Source organism: Phaseolus vulgaris, chromosome 9, assembly GCF_051622355.1.
Source record: "Phaseolus vulgaris cultivar YP4 chromosome 9, ASM5162235v1, whole genome shotgun sequence".
NCBI classification, from domain to species: Eukaryota; Viridiplantae; Streptophyta; class Magnoliopsida; order Fabales; family Fabaceae; genus Phaseolus; species Phaseolus vulgaris.
Genome location: NC_143506.1, coordinates 32,019,352 through 32,043,022, shown reverse-complemented (window position 1 = coordinate 32,043,022; position 23,671 = coordinate 32,019,352). Strand labels below are relative to the sequence as shown.

The following is a 23,671-nucleotide window of genomic DNA, read 5'->3' as shown; positions in this document are numbered from 1 at the left end:
CTTAAACAATTCACCCCCTCTCGTTTAAGGCCATATATTCTAACACTATCATTGTTAACATACATTTAATGAGCTTTGTCAAACACTTTTCTTAAGAAAAAACAACTTTGTCTAGCTTAAACTTTGTCTGTTCAAATCCATCAAACGTTATTTTATGAAAAGTTTTAAAAAAGATTAAATATAAAATTCAACTCTCCCTTCTCATGTATTTGTTGTGTTTTCACATATATTCATGAGATTAATTAACTCATTAATAAGGTAGTTAAGCAACATGAACCTAACTACCTCCACATATTTTTTCAAGCACACGTGAAAGTTGTAACTATCTTGACATGTCATTTTCAATAACATGTGATGGGTTAACTTCGTTCATGTGTCTTCATCAAAGTATTGAACATCCAAAATTTTTAAAAGACACTTGAATGCTCCCATTTGTAAAAACTATCCAAACTCCACTTTATAAATAAAAGTCGTCCCTTCCTAGTATAATTTACTCTTGCTTTTTTGAATATAATTAACTTTGTGAGAATATGACACTCTTATACTTTTTGGTTCTTATCCTAAAGAACTTATTTATACTTTGGTTCTTATCCTAAAGAACTTATTTAAGTGACTATTTTTCATTGTACTTATCCTTAGCTCCTTTATATTGAGCTCTTCTATGAGCTAAATTCATCTTCTTACCTTTAATTCATTTTGTTATTTCTTTTGCAAATTATTATTATTTTTTGCCTTATTTTCTCTATTGTCGAAAGCATTCTTATGAAAACCATGAAAACTTCTTCAAACACTTCTTTGAGTTGATAGATGACTCATCTTTCTAATAAATACATCACAAGAAGAAGTGAAGTTGAAAGCATACACTTTAAAGGAAAGAAGAAAGTTGAAGGAAGAACAAATAAGGCTATCAATAGAGAAAACTAAGGTTGAGATTAAAGCTAAAGTTTACAAGAAAGTTCCTGCTGCCAATTTGGTCACGGAGCTCCAAACCATCGAGCCATTGCCAGGTCCGCCTTCATCAGATTCTTAGGGAACCATCCAAACACCCCCTTAGAGTGTTGCACCTCCAACTGCCAACATCATAGACTCCATCGACAAATGGTCAATGATGCCCTTCAACAACAATGAGCAAAGACACAAACACAACTCTCAGAATCTGAACATTGCAACATCTGCAATAGCTACATAGCTGCAAACATCTATGACAATCTTTTTTGAAAGCAATAACCTAATCTCAAGAAATGGTTAATCCTATATCTCAACCTTCACTGACAACTCTTTCAATCTCAACTGGAAAATGAAATACCCAAATATTCTTTCATAATAAGTTATTCATGAATTTCCAAAAAAAAAAAAAAACTTGTGTAATTTTTAATTATAAATATCATATGTATGAACATTTATTATTTTTATTTATCTTAAAAATCATTTATTAAATGATTTAACCATCAGTTGTATATGCATTCCATTATTTTCTTTAACCAAATTAAGAAAAAAAAGATCTCCTTTGAATTTTTTAGATGGTTTGAATTTTGGTTTAGTTTTTTCAATTTTTTGAACAGGGGGGGTTTATAGGGTTTAAAGCTGCCATAATACGCTCACAGCCTCGGATCTTTAATCTTCGGTGAAACCCCACTGTTTCATTTCCCGCTCAAGTGGCCCTAAGGGAACGCACCTCTTTCTCTTTCCGCGTTCTGCTTCCAGCTTTAGGGTTTCTCCGGTGAGTGGCGAAAAAATGGTGTCTCCGAAGCAGCTCCTAGGCACTATCGAATCTGCGCTTCTCGGCGCTTCGCCTCCAACTGCGGCGCAACGCGTAGAACTATTGCACGCTCTTCGCACTTCCCTCATCTCCTTCCGCTCCCTTCTCTCCTATCCAGTACGCTGTTAACTTCCATTCTTGTTTTCTTCTTTTCAATTTCAAACTAGAATCACCACTCTTTTGATATATTTTATTTTGTTTTGTCTGTTGTTTAGCCCCCGAAGCCCTCTGATCGAAGCCAAGTTCAGTCGAAGTCCGTTAGGCTTCCGGATTCTCCTCCTATTTCACTTGACGACCAGGATGTGCACATTGTAAGCTCCTACTCTGCACTTTTTCTGCAATGCTAGCATTTAACACGGTTTGTATTCAGTAATAGTCTGGGCTATGGATACAGTTTGGTTGCTTATGTTTTTCTATAAAGAAGATGTATATCACGTTTTATTCTATGAATGGTTGGTTTGAGCATAAGAACTGGAGGTGACTGAAACAGAAAGATAGTTAATTTCCTAATTTTAGTGGTGAAACTTGGATTGGTAAAACAAAATAAACGACGTTAGAGATAGGGATCAAAGTGAAACCACTTTTGATGATATTTCACTTTGATCACTTGCAATCTATGCCTATTTGTTTGACCCTTGGCTTGCACAGCCATACATTCACATGCTCGCATCTGTATAAAATATGATGAGTGATAATGGAAATCGAACAATTGTTCATTTTTACAGGCTTACGTGCTTGTATAATGGAAATCAAACTACATATGTATGTGTGCATATAGGAGCAGAAGACACCTCTGATGCCTTAGGATAAGTTCATGGAGATTGATTTTCATTGGTTATAGAAAAATGATAATACAAATGAAGTAGGAGTTGAATGACTGGAATCCTTTAGTGCTTTGAGTTTCTTGGGTTTTTGTCTATTTGAGCTTTTCGTTGTTCTTAACAATCCCCTCTTTAAAGCACATGTTTGGTTCAAAATTATTTCCTTGGAAATACTTGCTTTTTTCTAGAGTTTGCTGGATTTTGGCATAAAAATCAATTATTTCTTTAAATAAGTTGAACAAAATATGCACTAATTCTTTGACAAGTCAACGGATTTTGAATGTCTATATTGATGAGTTCAGTTATAAATTATTAAGGGAAGCTCTGTTCTTAGAGTCTAATATTTTCTACCAGGAACATGCAGCAATTTTTCTGATCTTATGCTTGAAGGTTCCAAGTCATTTGACTCTTTATGTTGATATCATGAGAAATTATGTGCCATGACGAATCATGTTAAAAGGCAATAGGTGGTCTTAAACACTTAGAGAAAATGGTGCCAAAGCAAAAGAAAGCATGCCACATGTAAGCCTAGTCTTCAAATTGTAAGAAAAAGGAACTTAAAATATCCTAAAAAGTGCTGAAAGGCTTACCTCAGAATAGAAGAGAAAATCAAAAGTAAAAAAAGTGCCTATTCATTCAAGTGATATCTGAAGAGTTTTGCTTCTCTGTGTTACTTAGCTTGAATTGTTGAATGACTCTTAGCAGCCACCGTCTTTTAAATTTAATCATAGGGCTTTTATTCGCTAGACTCTGCCAAATCCACTAGGAAGGTGCTAATGGGGGGAGTGCATCTTCTATTATGAGGGACAACTTCACAAGCGCCTTGAAGGCACAAAAGGTGTGCCTCACCTAAGGGGCAGCACCTTTGACCAGAAGAAGGTGCTGGACCCTTTTCTTGGCCTGCCGTAATGCATTAGGCTAACTTCACTGGATGTATTTATAGTTATACGTATAGTTTTTTTTTATATCTTTGTTGTATGGTATGTGTTTTGCTATTTTTTTCTTTTTCAGACCACTTTTTGTATATTTAATTATTGAATTTTTGACATTTTCTCTCTCTTTAAATTGCAAGTTTCCTAGGATTCTGTTGTCTTCAGGACTTATTGATGAAGACTTGCGATTTTATTAATTTGATTCTTGCCACTAATGTGTAATAACTTGTTTATCTTGGTGATATGTGTGCACATCTGGTTTGGAGTCTAATTGTGGTTTTGTTTACCCTTCCTTTTTCCTAACGACTGCTTATATGACATGTAGGCGCTCAAATTGAGTGATGATATCCATCTCAATGAAGTAGATTGTGTTCGTTTGCTTGTATCAGCTAATCAAGAGGTAGACTTCAGCTTTTCATTTGCTTTATATACATTAACAAACTTTGTGCACAAACTAACAATGAATGTCCATATGATTTGAATACGTAAATATTTTAAATTCTATTGTTACCTGATTCATTATTGTTTGCTCCTTAGTTGTGGTTATTTAGTGCATCTATTTTTCTAGTTTTTATGTTGGAGTGAGAGACCATGACCCCGTGAATGATACTGTCAATATATGTGCATGTTTTATATTTAATTATTTGCTTTGGTTTTATCTGTAGTGGGGCTTAATGGGAAGAGAACCACTGGAGATTTTACGGCTTGCAGCTGGACTCTGGTATACAGAGAGAAGAGATTTGATAACATCCCTTCATTTGCTCTTAAGGGTATTTCTTTCTGTTCAAAGAATCATTCAAGTTCATTTGGCCATTATTTATTTCTTTAGTTTTTGGTTAATAGCTTTGTATTATTTTCTTGACAGGCTGTGGTGCTAGATCAGGGACTCCAAGATGATATATTGGTAGATATTCAGAAGTATCTAGAGGATCTTATCAGTTCTGGACTTAGACAACGGTTAATTTCTCTTATCAAGGTTTGATTTGTAATGAGTTATTAATATTATATTGTTCTGTAACTTTAAGATTATATTCCGATTTAGGGCAAAGTTTTTTAGAAAGTGGGTGTTGTTTATTGCCAGTTTCAAGGAGGGGTAAGCTATTATCAGAGTTTACTAGGTGTTGTTTCATGTAGTGGTTGTAACTTACTTTTCCCTGAGTTGTGGCTTACATAGATTAAACTATTTAAAAATTGACATAATTGATCATAATAATTAATATTTATATATTGGTAGTAATTTGGTTTTAAAAATTCTGCATGTTTACAAAGTGGCAGTTTATATTGATGATTGTGGCTCCATATTGGCTGGCGAATAACCTAAAAATATTTTTTTTTATATTGTAACTAATTGAGTTAACCTCAATGGTCCTGCTTGTATTATATGTTAGTTCATATTTCAAGACATTTTCTGATGCACAGGTATGTGTCAGGTACACTGTTGTTGATTAGTATGCCTGACTGTCTCTTGAAGAAACATGATCGATAAACTATGTACTCTTATAAGCATAGGATTGCCAAGTAAACAACCAATGTGGTGGTTCATTTTTTAATCTTGACTAGAGTATCTAATATATGATGTTATGTGAATATGTAACTTTTGGATTAACCTTGAATGTAAACATAGCTTTTCTTAAGAATTTGCTTTCTGATGTAGGAACTCAATAGAGAAGAACCTTCTGGTTTGGGTGGCCTTCAGTGTGAGCGCTTTATTCTTGATTCAAGAGGTTCTCTTGTGGAGAGGCAGGCAGTGGTCTCTAGAGAAAGACTTATTCTTGGGCATTGTCTTGTCCTTTCGAATCTAGTTGTTCGGACAAGTATGTTCAGTTGTGTTTCTTGTCTGCTGAGACTCTACTTGATTAATGTCATGAATGGAAGTTCATCAATAATCTCTAATTTTCAGGTCCAAAGGATATAAAAGATATTTTTTCTGTTTTGAAAGATAATGCTTCTGAAGTTAGTGAGAGCAATACCATTGTCAAACATCAGGTGCATTTCTATATTCTCGCTGAGCTAAATTTTATATATTTTGTTTTTTGGTGGAGCATTATTAGAGTTGTTTTTAAATCATAATTTTTCTCAAGCATTAAAACAATCCAACCAAGGTCACATGGTAAGAAGTTGTTATTCAAGCTATAAATTTCATTGGCCTTCTTTTTGAGTTTGTGCTGTATGGTTAGGTGCACTGTCGGGCATGCTGGACCTAATATTGTTCGTTAGTGTTAACTTTGTTTGTCTTTTCAAAGAAGCATTTCCTTAGATGAAAGGTATAAATAGAGGCATGCTTTTGCAGTTTCTCCAATATCCTTTACTAAAATGATGATAAATGTATTCAATGATTTTTATCTTCATCTCTAAATCTGTTCAATGAAACTAATGATCTAAAAATGAAGAAATTTGTCAGCTTTTACTATAATTGAAGAAAAATTGATGCAGAGATGGGAAAAGGAAAGAAGGAAGAGAGGATATATGTAATTCAAAGAATCTTATCTAATGTTAAATTTTTTGTTAAAGAGCACAGGATCATATGATACTATGATTTCTTGCCTTATTGTGTGCAAGATTTATTGTGGGACTGTTTTTCTGTAAGATTCTTCTTAATGCGATCTTCCTCATCCAAGATCACGCAATCTGAGCGGTCTTGATCTTCCTCTGGGTCTGTGAAACCAATTTAACCTGACTCTGTCTCTCATCTCAGCCTAAACTCTTGCTTGCTTTGTCTCTATCATAATATAACATAGATATTTTTCTTCTCATCTTTGTCTAATACTTTTGAAGCTTTTGCTTGCCTATTTTGACATAAGTACTCTTGGGTTCTTGTTGTCTTCTGCTGTTGCACTTTATCTTTGTTGTGGATTATGAGCATATTATCTGTCTGGTTTTGGCTCTGATTCCTTGCAATAAGAAACTCCTTTTTATGCTTTGATTTATTGTGGTTATAACTTGAATTCATCCAATTTTAGCTTGCCTATAGGTTAGTTATAAAACACTAGCATTATTTTTAAAATGCAAGCTTACTTTCTTAGATAATGTTACATTTACATACACTAGTTTGACTTATATTTATTTATTATATTATATTAAATATGTATATATATATTTATATATACACACACATATAAGGGCGTATGACATTTTGGTGTAGATATTTTTGTGAACTATTTTGCCCCTAAAATTTTCTCTATAAAGTTCTATTTTGTTCCTATAACTAAACTAGTCAAACCTCCAATACCCTAACTGCATTCTGAGAACCAACCATGTTTATTGACCTTTTTCATTTCAAAATACGGAGGGGTGCAAGGTGTGTCATTCTCTTAGTGTATAAGTTAATACTTGGATTGTGTATTTTAACATCATATATTCATGGTTATGAAAGTAATATGTAGTTATCAAGAATCTGTGATGTTGTAGTTATCATATATGATGTGCAGTGTTTTAACTCATAATAACCGGTTATGCATGAGTCACGGTTGGAAAATTCAGTATTTGTTATATATTAATGAGTTCAAGGAAAGTTATCCTTATAAATCCGTGAATTATTTTTTTGGTTCTACTTCAGTTCAGTTTATTTTTTGTTAATAAACTTTTTGACTTGTATATCTGTATGTATAATTTTCCTAGTTCCATCTTATCATGATCCTTAAAATTATGATCTCTCATCCTATCCCGTGTAAGATCTTTATTTTGACAACAATGATTTGAGCAACTTCAAAGTATAATAATTGAGCCAGCAGATTCCTTAACTAGGTACATACTTTTTTTTTTCTTCTAAAAGTAAAAGAGCAACAAATGCCCATGGCTCACCTGTTCAATTCATCATTAAAATATATTTGTATTTTGTTCAGAACCAGCAGTTAGCTTGGTGAGGTATAAAATGAATTGCTTTTTTTTCTATGTATTTTTATTTTATTATTTTTATGTGAAAATGATAAGTTTGATTTTTGAAAAAGTTAAACTTGATTTATTTGAGAGATACATGCTTCCACATGAGTATCAAGCTGCACTTATTATTTATTTTCTCTAATTTGATTTGGGTCTCTTTGCTCATAAAATTTTGCATGTGTTACTTGCTTATAATTTTCACTTTGTTATTGCAGATTACCTTTTGTCTTCTCTTTGCCCTTGTGATTGCATTTGTTTCGGATGGTTTGAGTACAGTGCCTGATAAAGCATCTGTCCTTTCTTCTAATACTTCCTTCAGACAGGAATTTCACGAGCTTGTAAGATGAAAGATAATTGCTGTTTTCTCTGTAATTGTTTATAATATTTAGTATCAAATTGGAATAATGTTGAAGTTTTTTAATGCTTAAGATAATGGCTGCTGGAAATGATCCAATTGTTGAGGGATTTGTTGGTGGCATAAGGCTTGCTTGGGCGGTACATTTGATGCTAATACAAGATGGAACAAGAGAGACTATTTCAAGTGGTTCATCAAACGAACTGGGTTATCTTAGTCAATGCATGGAAGTCATTTTCTCAAATAATGTTTTTCAGTTTTTACTTGATAAAGTTCTTCGTACTGCTGCCTACCAGGTATATTTCTATGCTTTTTTATTTTTGTTTTCACGTTTTGATAAAAAATATATTCATTGAGAGGACAAGGGATCCTTCATGTGGTGAAAAGAAAAAATAAAGTAACAAATGAAAAGTGAAAAAGCAAAGCTGTTTAATCTTTCTTTGTTAATGAAATACCTGTAAAAGTAAATTGCTTTAATTTCTGAAAGACTAGCACTTTATTAAGTTAGTGGAAAGGCTTTTTTTAAGTACGTATCATCTTGAGTTATATGTAATTTTGTTGCTTTTAGGAAAAAAAAATGTTCATTCTTTCCTCGAGCATTTAATAAGATTTTTTCAGTTTACAAATTCAATGTTATTATAATCTTTTTCAATGTTGAAAATAATAGTTATGTGCCTATATTGATATAAGGAAACAGGTGAGTTAGTTAATACAGTTAGGATATTGATTATTTTTTATAATTATTGATATTCTGATCTTTGTTTGGGTTTAGGGTATAGATCACTCTTTGGAAAGTTGTCCTGGATGGGATTATTTCCTGAATTCTTTTTTGTTTTCACTCCTACATACCAAAATATTAAGATTCTCAAGGAGTATGCTACAAGTCATTCTAGATTTTTGAATTTGTGCAATATCACTTAATTGTAATTCTGTATTTACTTTACCTTTTCATGAATCATGACTATACTTCATTATATTGAGACGGCCACTTGTTATCTTACAGACGGAAGATGAAGATATGGTCTACATGTACAATGCTTATCTGCACAAGCTGATTACATGCTTTTTGTCTAACTCTCTTGCAAGAGACAAGGTCGATTAATTTTTCTGCTTCTACATATGGAACAAGCTTATTTGGTTGATTGAGTGCACAAATTTTGCTAGGATCTTTTTTTGGTTCTCAAACTACTTGATCAATGTTAACTACTGTTTTTAAGCCTCTTATCTCTTATTATTATAGCAGTTGAATCATGAAGTTATTGTCTGACATGTCATGATTGTAGGTTTTTGTTATTTCTAACTTCATTATTTATATTTTCCCTGTTCTCTGTACCTGTGTGTATACTTGCTATATTTTGGTTGCATTTTTGTTTAATTCAAAAGAAATGGAATTTGACATTTGAAAGGTGTTTTTTTTTTTTTTTTTTTTTTTTCATTTTTCTTTGGGTTATTCCTCATTTTTTTACCTGGTTTCAGTATAATGCCAATGTTAGGTCACTTTCCAACTTTTTTCAGGTTTTGAGTGTGATGTACTCTTGGTCTGAATATTGCTGGCCATCACCTGCATCTTTTAGCTCTTTCATATTTTTTTTCTTGTTCCAATCACTAGTTTAATTTACTGTTAGCTGTTTGATTCTTATTCAATATTTAAAATGATTTTCCTTTTTCCACTTTAAGGTAGATCATTTCTTGAAAATCATTATTAAATATTCATTTCTATTCTTGAATATCTACTTCTATCCGTCCATTGAATTTGTTTTAAATTTTTGAAATCGTAAATACATGTGGCAGAAGATATTTTGTTTGGATAGTTTTTGCAAAATATATTTTTATCCACTCTGGTGTATCTTTTATCTTAAAAATATTTAGTTCTGTCCTTATCTTTATGAATATTATACATTTTACAGATAAAAGAAATGAAGGAGAGGACTATGAGTGTGCTTAGTCCATACCGAGTTGTTGGATCTCATGATTTTGCGCAGGACAGTAATTCAAGCTCTCTTCATGGCACTGAGATGGGCCCTTTGCCATTTAATTCAATCTTGGACTTTGTGAGCGATATTTATCAGGTCAGTTTGACCAAGTGGTGACAAAACATGACAATTTTCTTTTTTTATAAGCAATCAATGCTAGTTTGGAATAGATCTGATGATTCAAATTGTTGATGGCAGTTTATATGTTCCTTTTGCCTAATAACACTACTATAGATTTGTTTAGAAAAAAAATCTGTTCAGGCTATGTGGTTGTACGCTTATAGGGTTTGGATGCATTATTTTTTAGGCTTATCAGATTAAAGTAATGTGCTTGGCTGATTTTTAAGGCTTTTCCTTTCAATCATGACCTTTAATGTTGTCAAGTTATCAGAAAGAACCAGAGCTTTTGTCTGGCAATGATGTGTTGTGGACATTTGTAAATTTTGCTGGAGAGGACCATACAAATTTCCAAACGCTTGTAGCATTCTTGAATATGCTGAGCACCTTGGTGAGGATGAAATTTTTTACTATCTTTGATGTCTTAAATTTTCTTTTCAAACATTCTTGCCATATAATTTTGGGAAACTGCTTTCTAGGCTTGCAGTCAAGAAGGTGCTTCAAAGGTTTATGAGTTGCTGCAAGGTAAAGCATTTCGCTCTATTGGATGGAGCACTTTATTCGAATGCTTAACAATTTACGACGAGAAATTCAAACAGTCTCTTCAAACTGCTGGAGCTATGTGGCCTGAAATTCAGGAAGGGGATGCTAAAGCGCTTGTGGCATACTTAAATGTTCTAATGAAGGTCTATTTTTATCTATTTTCTTGTGTCAGCTTATATTGAATCCCTTGTACGCCCAAACTTGTCCTTGCCAAAATAGAAGTTAATAAATTAAGTTCTGTGAAAATGGTAGTGTATGATAATGAATAGTTTGTTATTCTGTTAGTGGTAAGTTAGTTAGTTAATAGACAGATGTAAATGTATCTTTGTATTGAATTTGTTACATCTAACAAACTCTAGCACAGGATATAAATGTGCTTCTCTGTAAACTCTAGTGAATAAGGGTAAATATTCAATAAAAAGTCCTTGGTTCAAGATTTTTTTTGTGGCGTGTCTAACATTTTATTGTTGCATGGGACTTTCCTTTCATAGATTTTATTCAATTGAGAGGAACGACATTTTTTTACTCTGCATTTGTTGCATATACAGGTTGTAGAAAATGGGAATCCAACAGAAAGGAGAACCTGGTTTCCTGATATTGAACCACTATTTAAGCTTCTTAGTTACGAAAATGTGCCCCCTTATCTTAAGGTAATGGCTGTATCATGATGTTCTTACAAGAAAGTTAAAAGTATAATTAGGTTCCTGATTTTGTTAGACCTTGGACTTCCAATGGAAGTGTTTGAACTGTTATTTTCTTTTTCGCTAAAGAGAATAATTTTTGATATAGGGTGCTCTGAGGAATGCAATAGCCACATTTATTCAGGTTTCTCCAATACTGAAGGATAGCATCTGGACCTACCTTGAGCAATATGATTTGCCAGTAGTTGTTGGGTCTGATATCCAGAACGGTCCACAATCTATGGGTACTCAGGTTGGTATATCTGATTGATGAAGAAGTAATAATTTCTAATCAGCATCTTATAATTTTTGTTTCCTTCAAAACTACGAGAAACAACGCTTCTAGGAACTATGGTTTGTTTGGATAAAAATGTTCTTTTTCTAAATCAGTATTCTTAATTTTTTTAAGATAATTAGATATGTTACATTTTTTGCTTGCTTGATAGATTGTTAAATCTGTTAATAGCTGTTAGTTATTATGTTTGTAAGTTAGTTGTAGATAGTTGATACTTTGTTGGGCATAAATATTAAGGCAGATTGTATGTATAATAGGGAAATTGAGAGATGGATAATCTTTTCATTTATGAAAAAATTGGGGTCTTTGGACACTGGTGGTTGTAGTTCCATGATGTTCTGCCACGTGTTCTATTCCATACACGATGGGTTGTTAGGCCCATCTTCCACCAACCCAAATGAGCCATATTCAAGCCTTATTGGACTAAATACTATTATGCATTAGTCACTGAGCTTTTAGCCCTTCTTCCAGTCCTTTGTAGTTTGTTCCCCTAAATGGGCTGAATGTTCTGAGTGGATGCCCTATCTACGTGAGTGGCATAATGAAGTTCTATCTTTTAAATTTACTCTATTGTTATTCATAGGATAACCATAGATAATTTTAGTAGCCCTAGCTGCACCAGCAATTGTTTCTAACGTTTTGATGCTTTCATTGTTGTCCCTGTGCTTCCTTATACAACTAGAGATATGGAAGAAGCCCTCCTGCCCATTACGAATAAACTCATGGATACAACTAAAGATATGGAAGAAGCTCTCCAACCCATTACAAATAAACTCACCCAACTTTAGACTCAACGTGAATCTAAACAACTTAGTGACATTCATGCTATGATACAACAATCTATGTATTCTCACCATGAAGCCTTTCATTCTGTCCTCATATTATCATGACCACCTCACTCATCGTAACCAAACCCTTTCCACCATAAGACTCACCACTTTGGGACCCTCTTCCATGGACTGTTAACCACACTAACCATGCCTTTCTCCACCATTACTTCCCCCTAAACCAACACCCTTCCCCCATTTCCCACCATCAACGTCAATGACCACTACCACCATCACTTCTTCGTGACACTTATACTTTTCTAGGCCCCTTAACTTTTTCCTTTTTAATACATAGTTGTCAATAGTGCATAATGGCACATAAATGACACTCCTGAAAATGCTACAACTGGATAGTAGTACTAGTAGGATAATCTTGATGAATTTTTTTTAGTACTTATTTTGAAAATTTAACTTTATATGTATATACATACACACATATACATAGTGCATAATGGCATGGACACCCACTCATACTATAACAATATATGGATTTTTACTAATATTTTATAATTTCTTGTGTGTTTTCTTGTTATTATATTATTTTTAATTTTTTCTTTATTATTATTTAATTTATTTTACTATAAATTATGTCATATTAGTTTTATTTCTATTATTATTTAATTATTATACTTTATTTAGTTTATTATATACCATGCCTTCAATAACTTATACTTTCTAATACTATTATATTTATTATTAATATTTTTAATTAATTATATTACATCACATGTTATGTTTATTGAGAAAAGATATAGTCTTACATTAGATAAAAAAAGGCTATTGGACTCAAATTGATGCCCAATAAATTGAAATAGATAACATAGAATGAAATACCCTAAAATCCTAAGATCCGACCCATTAGGTACAAGTTAGCGCCACCGTAATAGATTGAAGAGAGGGAGGTTGATGGTGAAAACATTGCAGAGTCTCATCTGACATAGTATAGTAGTTAATAGCGACACATGGCAAACACTCCTAAAAATGCTACAAGGGGATAGTGATAATGGTATAATCACTATTCTTTTCTGTTTGGTACTTATTTTGGAAATTTAACACTATATATATTATTTTGGATGTACACAACACACACATATATATTATAACAATATATGAATTTTGTTTAATAATATTTTATATTTTTTACTAGTTGTATATATTTCTTATCGTAATATTTATAAATCTTCCTTTGTACAACCTCGTTTTATTGTGGAATGTTTACACATATTAGTTCATGAAAAATACCATTGAGACAGAAAATTGGTAAATTCACGATTCACATATTTAATACCATTATCAAACTTAATTTTTTGATGGTTTTTCCAAATTGATTTTTGATGAGACAACATAAAAAATAACAGATTTGAGATACCTCATGTTTACATTTTATAATGTATATTCACATGGGATAGGTGCAATCATCAATCAAAGTAGTTCCAGAAATAGACTCTAAAAGGTCCCCAAACATCATAGTAAATTAAGTCAAATGGGATTGGATGCATGGTGATGCTTTGGTAATTAAAAAATATTACATTTGATTTACTAAACGAACTCTTTGGCATGGTTATGATACTCATGAGTTAACTCGTTCGAGTTTACGTTTCCTCTCATCATGGGCTAGTTGACTTAGAAGCAAACTCATTTTTGGAGGAAACTCGGTAAAATCACATTGAACTCGTGAGTCTGCAATCGAGTTGACGAGTTCATAGGGTTTTTCTATAAACCCAAAATGATTTGTTTCTGAACCCAAAATCAGACAAACAAACTCACGTTGCTCACGTTAGGGTTTGTTTGCGTTCTTCGTGGTTGTGTCTTGGTAGCGTTCGTTGTTGTGTTCGTGGTTGCTTTCTCTCTTTCGTGGCTGCCTCTTATTGAATCTTTGTTTTGATTGTCATCATCTCTGTTCTGATCGTGGTGGTGTGTAGAATTTGGGTATGCACCGCCTAGTAATTTCTAAGCTTGGCAAGAGAGAACATTGAGAGTGCATCTGGAGATATTTTTAAAAAAAATTGAAAACGTTTGTAGTTTTTTTTTTTTTCCAATTGAATTCTATTTTTAATTTCAGAAAATTTCATTTTTTGAATTCATGTTGTTTTTGAGGTATATTGGAGAGTGAATCAAATTCAACTCGAATAAACCAGTGCATCTTCATCTCTTAAAAGTAAGTAAAAATGCTTCCGGACATATTGTTTCTGCATGACCCATAATGTTTTGTAATATTTGACTGAACTTATTTATTTGAGGTACTTTGGATTTTCATTCACTACTAAATAAATGTATTTATTTTTTTGGTATTGTGGACTTTTGTTTTAAGTACTTTGATTAATTGTATTATTGAAATATTTTTTCATACGAAGTAAACTCTTACAAGTCTACAAGTTTGAGTTTACGGAGCTCCCACGAGTCTACGTAAACTCTCTAATTTGATAACCTTTCTCTTTTGTAAGTAAACAAGGTAACTTGGATTTGATAAGGTTGAATGAGGAGGGATGTTCAAATGTTATAAGATGAAGCCATATTTTGGAATTTCTCCATGTTTCTTATGTTGCTTTTTGGCTTATGACCTTTGTTTTGTTTTGATCCCTTGACTCCAATTTATACAAGTTCCTTAGCAAATAAAATCGTCTTCCTCTTAGCAAGGTCTTTATTGAAAGACAGTCAAAAGAGGAAAGAGATAAGACTATTGGCTAGTTTTTGCATATATATAACAAATCCTTTAATATAGTACATGATTCAAAGTTATATTTTCAGATTTGCATATGGGTACACTATCTCCATTTGCAACTTTAGTGAGTTCTTCTCTAGTCATTTTGATGTACAAATTGAAGTGCTAATGAATTGAGGTCATGTGATCAGTTGCTCTTAGTCAAGAATCCAAACACCATATAAGACATAGGGCCAACAATATTGAATGTACTCTTATCTTTCATGGATAAGGTATACTATCTAGAGGACTTATTCATTGATTCAATAATTTTTCTTAGTCGATTAAGTTCCTCCTTACCGTCTTTCATAACATAGATAAACCTATTTGGCAAAAGAACCACGACAAATCAAAGCCAAATGGGCTGTTACCACCCTTCGGAATGGGCTCGTGAGGTCCCTTCGACCTTGTGTGTGGCTGCAGCAGGGAGTGGGCTTTGCTAGCTCTAGGCAGGTGGGCTACATTCATTGATACTAGAGGTGGCATGTCAACCTTGTTTCTATGATTATAACTGGACTTAAGACTATGATGCATGAAAGGTACTGTGCATAACCTTTTCTTCAGTACTTTGTAATTTGTTTCCCTAAATGAGCGAGCTGTTGATCCCAGTGAGGGGATGCCCTATTTATGTGCAAGGCTACCATTTGAATGACATGAAGTTATATCTCTTTAAAAAATTTCTATTGTTTTTCATAGGGCAACCCTAGATAATTTTAGTATACCCAGCTGTATTGTCAGTTCTTCTTAACTGGCATTTGATAGTTCTTCCAAATTCTTTAAAAATAACGAGTTTCTATCAAAGAGCTCGAGAAAGAAAACAATTTGTTTCATAGGAAATTAACTTTTCCAAACTTGTTTCAAAGTTTAAAATGACAAGGGTTTGTATGCTAAGAAGTTTGTTTCATAGGAAATAAACTTATCCAAACATGTATCAAAGTTTAAAATGACAAGGGTTTGTTTGCTAAGAAGTACGTACAAAAAATATTGTAAAACAAGGAATGGTTGTTCTTATATGTTAACTGGCATGACCTAATCGTTCTTAAGGTTTATTGGTATATGGAAAAGCCAGATTTTTTTTATACTCTTGTACTTTGGCTATTTTGATTTGCATTTTTGTTTGTACTGTAGTTCTATAAGCTAACCACAAAAATATTACAAAATTAATCTATATACTAGAAAAAACAAACACTAGTCATAAATAGATATCATCCTTTTCTTTTAATTTTATCTTTCTTGTTATCGGCATCATTTTATTCATATGTTTCTTCCATCCCCCCCCCCCCATTTCTCCTGTTTTTGTCTTCACAATCATTTACTTTCTCTCATGCTCAAATGAACTTGTAAATCTGACAGGTTTATGATATGCAATTTGAATTGAATGAAATTGAAGCAAGGAGAGAACTATATCCTTCAACAATATCTTTCCTTAATTTGATAAATGCTCTTATTGCAGAAGAAAGTGATTTATCTGATAGAGGGCGAAGGTACTGGACACTGTATATTTCAAATCTGACTGAATTGTATATGCATGTTTTTTCTTGCTTGTGCTCTAATTTCTAAAAACTATTTGCTTTTCAGATTTATTGGAATCTTTAGGTTCATCTATGATCATGTTTTTGGGCCATTTCCTCAAAGAGCCTATGCAGATCCTTGTGAAAAGTGGCAGTTGGTTGGTGCCTGCCTTAAACATTTTCACATGTGAGTGGTTCTGTTTCTGTCTTTTGAGAAATAATTGAAATATATCTCTGTTGTTCTTTGATATAGGTTGTATTGATTATTGGATTGATTGGTTTTTGTTATTCACAATTATTTGAGTTGTATTGAGATGCCAACATAACTTTTCTATTTTTAATTTGATTGAAACTGATCTCTATAATGCAAAACTATGAGCAAGCTATGATATGAGCTGTTTATTATAGATTTAGAATGTTATTTGATGAACTTAAATTGGCAGGGTATTGAGCATGTATGGCATCAAGGATGAGGACTATGAGGGTGTAGTTGATCAGTCTCGACTTACAGCTACTAAAGAATCATCACCACTTCAGACACAGCTCCCAGTTCTAGAGTTGCTCAAAGTATGTACTTGTAATTGTCTTGTTATGGTGTATTAAGCACGTGGACAATACCTGTAATTTTGTTATTCTAATGATGTATCAGAATATTTTGCATTACATGATCAGTATAATAATAGAAATTAAAAAAATAAGAGAAAAATAGAATGATAAAAAGGAATTATTTTAAATTCATGTTATTAATGATATATAAAATACCCATTCTATTGATTGGGATGTCTAATCAACTATCTAACTAACTAACTGAATGACATTTGTCATACAGCTGTTATATTAACAAATTTAGAGCAGTTACAGCTAACTAAATACAACACTTGGCATACATGTTGGTCATCTAAGATTACTAAAAAGGAAATAAATATGGAATACAAAATTAAAACTGAATAATGTCTAAACACTGAGGATTATCATCCTGGATTTTGGATTTGTTAGCTGTATGTTATGTTATAATGAATCTCATAATGTTGAGATTGATGGATCGGTACTTGTCTAGTTATGATTAATGAACAACTATCAGCTCTGCAAATTTATTGGCTGTCGGTGTTTTTATAGCTTTCAATATCAAATATTCAGCAAATTGATGCGTTTATATTCAGGAAATATAGCATTGATGCAAATTATTATTCTGTTGGGAATTTTTATATCTTTAATTTTACTAGTTTATATGAAATAATTCTATATGTTTCAGGATTTCATGAGTGGAAAGACTGTCTTTCGGAACATTATGAGTATTCTTCTTCCAGGGGTGAATTCTATTATTGCTGAACGCAGCAGTCAATTATATGGGAAGCTTTTGGAGAATGCAGTGCAGCTTTCCCTTGAAATTATAATCCTTGTCTTTGATAAAGATGTACTTCTTTCTGATTATTGGCTTCCTCTATACCAGGTAACTCAATTTTCTAAACAGTACCCATCAACTTGTTTTTATGTGAGTGTGTGTGTGTAAAGGAGAGAGAAGAAATGAAGTTTTAAAGCTCTAGGATCAAGTTTTTCCCTGTTTTAACTATGGATAAGAAAAAAAGAGACACACTGAAAGATCCAATGGTGGAAGAGATTACTAGTTGTAGGAAACTTGATGGAGTTGTCCTTGGCTCCTAGCTTGATTCTTTGGTTAGAATGATGTATGAATGGAAATGAAAGGCAGCAGAAAGAAATAAGATCAATAGCAAGGTGATTCCGTGAGTGAAAGAAGGAGAATTGGTGCTATGAAGGAGGTTATGCCAACCTTCTAGCTTTTCTCTAGGCTTTATCACTAAGAAAGTAGAAGCAAGAGATGAGAGACTAGGAGAAAAAAGGCTGAATCAAATTTGGAAGAACTTCAATACTCAAAACAAGTCTGAAAAATACATGATAGGGATGCCTTATTTATAGGGAGAAGAAGCTTGGCCTCCAAGTTTGAGAAGCTTGCATGGCAAGCTTCAAGTTTGAACCGGTCATGACTTGGCTTGGTGCCAAGTTCTGTGTTCTATGGAAGGGTGCATCTCCCTTACCATGCTCCCTCTTTGGCCCTAGTTCACAAAAAGAAAAGAAATCCTAGTCTACTCAGCTGAAAATGCATAGCTGAGAAGTGTTCAGCCCATAATACAAGGCTAGAAAAACCTACACTACTCTATACAAGTATTTACAAGGCTAGAAAAACCTACACTACTCTATACAAGTATTTACAAGGCTAGAAAAACCTACACTACTCTATACAAGTATTTACAAGGCTTAAGAGGAAGAAATTAAAAGATTTATGTCTCTCTGCTTCATTTTCTTCATTCCCTTGGCCTGAGTTGGTGGTGGTTAGATGGACCTCCATCAAAAGTTGTGATAGAAAGAGAAGGAACATCGTAGGACTCCTCACACCTAAATTCTAACACTGAGGATAGATGGTTAATCAGATACGTGCTATAGAAACAGCTTCTGAACAAGATGCTTCCCTTTCTAACATCACACATACACACACACGCTCATATGCTTGGGTTGTATGTCTTTATTGATAGATAGATTTGAAGTTGCATTTTTCATCATCTTCTCTTCTTTGAGTTTCTGAGAAATTTACTGATTAGTGTGTGGAGGCGTTGTCAAGGTGATCTGGTTCAATATATATACATGATTTTGCATTTCTCTATTGAATTGTTAACATTCATTTTCTGGTGTTAATAACTTTCCAGGGCTTTGGTTGGGACATTGATCCTATTGGATGCTGTTGTTTTGATGTGATACTAACCATTATTGTGTTTAAATGTAAACTAAACATCTTTGTGTAGCGCCTTAGTTTAAATATATCTTCTTTTTTAGCATTGGATAGCTACTTGTTAATGTCCTTTATTGATGATCTACGTGCAGCCATTGGATATTATACTCTCCCATGATCATAATCAAATAGTGGCCCTGTTGGAGTATGTCGGATATGATTTTCAGCCAAAAGTTCAGCAATCCTCCATCAAAATCATGAGTATTTTAAGGCATTTGAATACCTTTCCATTTTCTTATTTTCAAATTTATAATTTTGTGTTCTGCTATCCTGAATATCATTACTTAATCTGTATTTTGTTTTCTTTTTGAGTGACAGCTCCCGCATGGTTGGGCTTGTTCAACTATTGCTAAAATGCAATGCTTCAAACAGCTTGATAGAGGATTACGCAGCATGCCTTGAGTCACGGTCAGAAGAGTTTCAAAGTCTTGAAAATAGCAGTGATGATCCTGGCATTCTTATTATGCAAGTTTGTCTTCATTACTATCAACTTTTTGTTTCGTTTTCTCTTTTAAATTGTATAATCTTCCTAAAATGGTTTTTGTTTGCATCTGCCTTCTGAATGTTTCAGCTTCTAATTGACAATATCAGCCGGCCAGCTCCAAATATCACCCATTTGCTGCTTAAATTTGATCTAGATACATCTATTGAACGAACAGTTTTACAGCCTAAATTTTATTACAGGTTTTTGTCTATTACTTGATGGTGCTTAATAGCTTGATTCTGGAGAATATAAGTTTTCCCTTATGATGTTATTTGCAGTTGCTTGAAGGTTATTCTTGATATTCTGGAAGATCTTTTGAAGCCTGATGTAAATGCATTACTTCATGAGTTTTGTTTTCAGGTCAGATGTTGTTTATCTAGTGCATTTTCCCCAGTCATTTGTGATTTTTTCTAAAAAGGATCCTGACTTTTTGATTGATGCAGCTCCTTTATGAATTGTGTGTAGATCCGGTGACATCTGTACCAACAATGGATCTGTTGTCAAATAAAAAGTACCAATTCTTTGTTAAGGTTAACATTCTCTTCGATTTATTTGAGTACCTTTTTTTCTTGTAGTTGTTTATGATTATTGCTCAAACTTTCTTGCTTAAATGCAGCACCTTGATACAATTGGGGTAGCTCCACTTCCTAAACGGAATAGCAACCAGTCACTTCGTAATAGTTCACTTCATCAGGTTTTTTTATTGTACTTTCTCCTTCAAACCATTTGTAAATTTAGAATTTAGTTAAAACATGAAGGATGCTGCCAATATTTGTAAAAGTTTTCAAACAAGTTGTTCAAAACAAAAGTGGCTGTTATGTAGTGAGAATAACAAGTGAGTTGTTCAGAACTAGATCAGCACAAAACTAATGCATGTGAACAGAGAACAATCAATTGATGTAAGGCTTTGAATTATTCTCATTTTTCATACATTCCAGAAATTACAAATGAGTCCAACATTACTTTTATGTTGATCTTTAACGCTTATTGATACATGACATTGGATATTTTTTTATAAAATAATTATTTTATTTGAAGTAATGAGACCAAGTTTCCTCAACTTTGAAGCACATATTTCACGTACAAATCAAGATATTGCACAGTATATAAATGAGTGCAAATCTCATCTTATAAGGCAGTTTTGTAAGGTCAAGTTAGACTTAGAAATTCACTTTTTAATATGGTACTAGAGCTATATAGAGCTCTTCTTAACGACGGTTTGTTGGGCTTATCAGGCCACCTGCTATCAGAATCCTATTGGACCACTCATAAATAGATAGTCCTACACAATAGTTGGAGGGTGTTGACGTGAGGGAGTGTCTTTGAAATCCCACATTGACCATATAAATGGACATTTCATATTATATAAGTGGGTACAAACTTGACCTTATGAACTCTGATTTTATATGGTTGAGTTAAAATTAAAATCCTCTTATTAATATCTTTTACTACTTGGCTCCTAATCAGTATGTTGAATTGTAATCCTTTAGTTGGATACATTGATTTAATAATAACAAGTAAACATCTTTCCAATTATTATTGTTTTTGCTTTTCTTTTTTAAATCTTCACAATTTTAGAAGGGCATAAAAATGAACTCAAAAGAATCTTCGTTAAATACCTTATGCACATATTGTTCATATGTGTCATTATTAATGTCTGTATTTAATACTTTTGTGTCAATGATATTAATTTTTTGGAAGGAATAGAATCGAAGTATATTCAAACTATATAGTATGCCTATAAAGTTGGATTTGATATAGGTGTTGTGTTTCATTGCTTTCTCAGAGAGCGTGGCTCTTGAAACTCTTAGCTGTTGAACTACACACTGGTGATGTTACAATCTCCAATCATAGAGAAGCATGTCAGACAATTCTCTCTTATCTTTTTACACATGGTATCAATGACTTTGGTGGAGGCCAGGCCATGTATCCACTTTTGCGTCATGATGCTTCTCAAAATGCTGCTCTAGGAGCTGTCAGCAAGAGTAAGGTACTGATAATTACATGCTTTATTGTTCCCTTGATATTATGGGCTAACATATCACATCTTGTTCATATCTTGGATTCTTTATTGTTTACTATAATTCCCTTGATATTATGAGCTAAAATATCCACAAACTTCATGTTGAGTGATAGCTCATATGCTTATTTTTATTGTTGTGGGTGGATGTAGGGAATCTTGTTGTCAAATTCCTGAAATTCAATTGTGTCAATTATGGCATAACTTTAGTGGATGAGAGTTAAATGGTGAATGAGTGGGGTAGAAGTAATGGAAAATTGAAACATCTTGGTCCAATGATAGTTAAAGGGTCATCATGGCAATGTAGATGAATTTAATGATATAGAAAATAGGGAGGGTTGTTTTAGACCCTTGATAACCAATGTAAAATTCATCTACACCCGAAACATAGATCATTTGCGACAAATGATATGTGTGGACATGGTAGGTTGTTACATGGAATTAACACTCTGAATGGCTTGAGAATTATGTTAAATAAGCTAGATCCATATAACCAGTGCTTGGATGTGTTAAAGGAGCATATGTCCTCACTTTTTTCTTGGATAGTTTGGGTAAATAAGCTAGATCAAATGTTCTTGATTGAGTTTGATACATGAACTATTGATGCTTTGATAGGGAAGCCATTACAGGTGGTGAATATGATGATTCATAGGAGGATTAACATCACTTGTCTTTGCCAAACTAAATTGGGTTGGACAAAAACCTAATGTGCTTGACTCTATTATTTAAACTTTGGTTCACATGAAAAGTTACATTCAATAACAGTTGAGTATTATTATAGTTAAGGATTGGAAAGGGTATGAATGTAAAATGGACTGGGGAGAAAGTTGTAAATGGGTTGGAGAGAAAACTAATGTCCTTGACATAATAGGATCTAAACTCTTATATATAGAAAAAGATAGATGAAAGAACAGCACCAGTGTTATTGTTGATAAGGATTGAAAGGAAAAGATGATGATTGTAAAATGATCAAGGACAAAATTGTGTCTTGAAAGTTAATTGATGCTTGGTCAAATTTCATCTGTTAATGTGCATCACAAGTAAGATAAAATAAACTTTTGAAAGACATGCTTTGGGAAGATTTGGAGGGTTTGTTCAAAGCTATCTAAACTAGGAAGGATAGTATTGATTTCAAAATGACATTATGTTATGATTATGAATACTTGTGTAAAGGGAGAGGAGAACATTTATCGAAGGTGCTCTACTAAAAGAAGTAAATTCTGATTTATTGAAGGATCTGTAACTAAAAGGTCTTTATCATTTACGAGTTTGATGAAAAAGTATTGATGTTAATATAGAAACTTGCAAGTGGTTTTTTATTGATTGGAAAAACATATAATCGAGTGCCATGAAAAGTGTTGTGGAAGGCTTTGGAAAGGAAATATAGCTGCATAACTTATATTTACAAGACATGTATAATTGGATAGTTACTAGCGTGAGAACTCCTAGTGGAAATATTATTGACTTCCCTACCTAGATAGGTCTGTCCTCAGCCTTCTTAAGTCTTTGTTTATCTTAGTATTTGTTGAATGGGCATACCAAAGACATACACACCAGGTGGCTCTCTCTCTCTCCCTCTCCTCGTGGAAGGATCTCTGTTCGTGATGCATAGCCGTTGTTTCTGCAACTCATGACATCGTTGTTGTTGTGGTCATTGGTGTGGTGGTGTGCTGTGGTTCCCTTCTTAGGTCACAACATTGTGTTCCTACCATTATTGTGGTCCATGCTCTGCTCTTAGGTGCTCTTAAGGTAGAAATAGAATTAGGCATTGCTGTAGGCAGTAGCATATATTTTTTTACTATATTATATGTTCTTTATATGATTTTTAATAAGTTCACACCTTAGCGCAATTATTAACAAGTGAATATGTTTTTTTTTAATTTTGTAATTGAAATTTGAAATTAGGGAGCAATTTAAGGTATGTAAGTTTGAGAATGGATCAAATTCAACTAAGGACAGACCAAGTGCCTC

The 23,671-nt window shown here is 33.1% G+C and overlaps 1 protein-coding gene across 4 annotated transcripts in view; it reads left to right on the top strand.

Moving 5' to 3' along the window:
• The first annotated feature begins 1,586 nt into the window (after positions 1 to 1,586).
• EMB3142 (nuclear pore complex protein (DUF3414)) overlaps positions 1,587 to 23,671 on the top strand; it is a 30,129-nt gene continuing 8,044 nt past the window's right edge. For 3 of the 4 annotated variants that reach the window (XR_016515563.1, XM_068624822.2, XM_068624821.2), the window contains exons 1-26: positions 1,587 to 1,876; positions 1,975 to 2,070; positions 3,838 to 3,912; positions 4,178 to 4,282; positions 4,378 to 4,488; positions 5,167 to 5,326; positions 5,413 to 5,498; positions 7,607 to 7,729; positions 7,821 to 8,042; positions 8,750 to 8,839; positions 9,654 to 9,815; positions 10,111 to 10,227; positions 10,316 to 10,522; positions 10,928 to 11,029; positions 11,169 to 11,312; positions 16,236 to 16,366; positions 16,461 to 16,580; positions 16,837 to 16,960; positions 17,646 to 17,843; positions 19,289 to 19,407; positions 19,515 to 19,665; positions 19,768 to 19,880; positions 19,959 to 20,040; positions 20,124 to 20,210; positions 20,297 to 20,374; positions 21,467 to 21,670. Coding sequence is in view for 3 of the 4 variants with exons in the window: in XM_068624822.2 (XP_068480923.2) it covers positions 1,736 to 1,876; positions 1,975 to 2,070; positions 3,838 to 3,912; positions 4,178 to 4,282; positions 4,378 to 4,488; positions 5,167 to 5,326; positions 5,413 to 5,498; positions 7,607 to 7,729; positions 7,821 to 8,042; positions 8,750 to 8,839; positions 9,654 to 9,815; positions 10,111 to 10,227; positions 10,316 to 10,522; positions 10,928 to 11,029; positions 11,169 to 11,312; positions 16,236 to 16,366; positions 16,461 to 16,580; positions 16,837 to 16,960; positions 17,646 to 17,843; positions 19,289 to 19,407; positions 19,515 to 19,665; positions 19,768 to 19,880; positions 19,959 to 20,040; positions 20,124 to 20,210; positions 20,297 to 20,374; positions 21,467 to 21,670 (3,348 nt within the window). In the remaining variant the exon portion in view is untranslated. Of the gene's footprint in view, positions 1,877 to 1,974; positions 2,071 to 3,837; positions 3,913 to 4,177; positions 4,283 to 4,377; positions 4,489 to 5,166; positions 5,327 to 5,412; positions 5,499 to 7,606; positions 7,730 to 7,820; positions 8,043 to 8,749; positions 8,840 to 9,653; positions 9,816 to 10,103; positions 10,228 to 10,315; positions 10,523 to 10,927; positions 11,030 to 11,168; positions 11,313 to 16,235; positions 16,367 to 16,460; positions 16,581 to 16,836; positions 16,961 to 17,645; positions 17,844 to 19,288; positions 19,408 to 19,514; positions 19,666 to 19,767; positions 19,881 to 19,958; positions 20,041 to 20,123; positions 20,211 to 20,296; positions 20,375 to 21,466; positions 21,671 to 23,671 lie in introns of those variants that run through there. The other variant, XM_090295283.1, reaches the window with a different exon arrangement.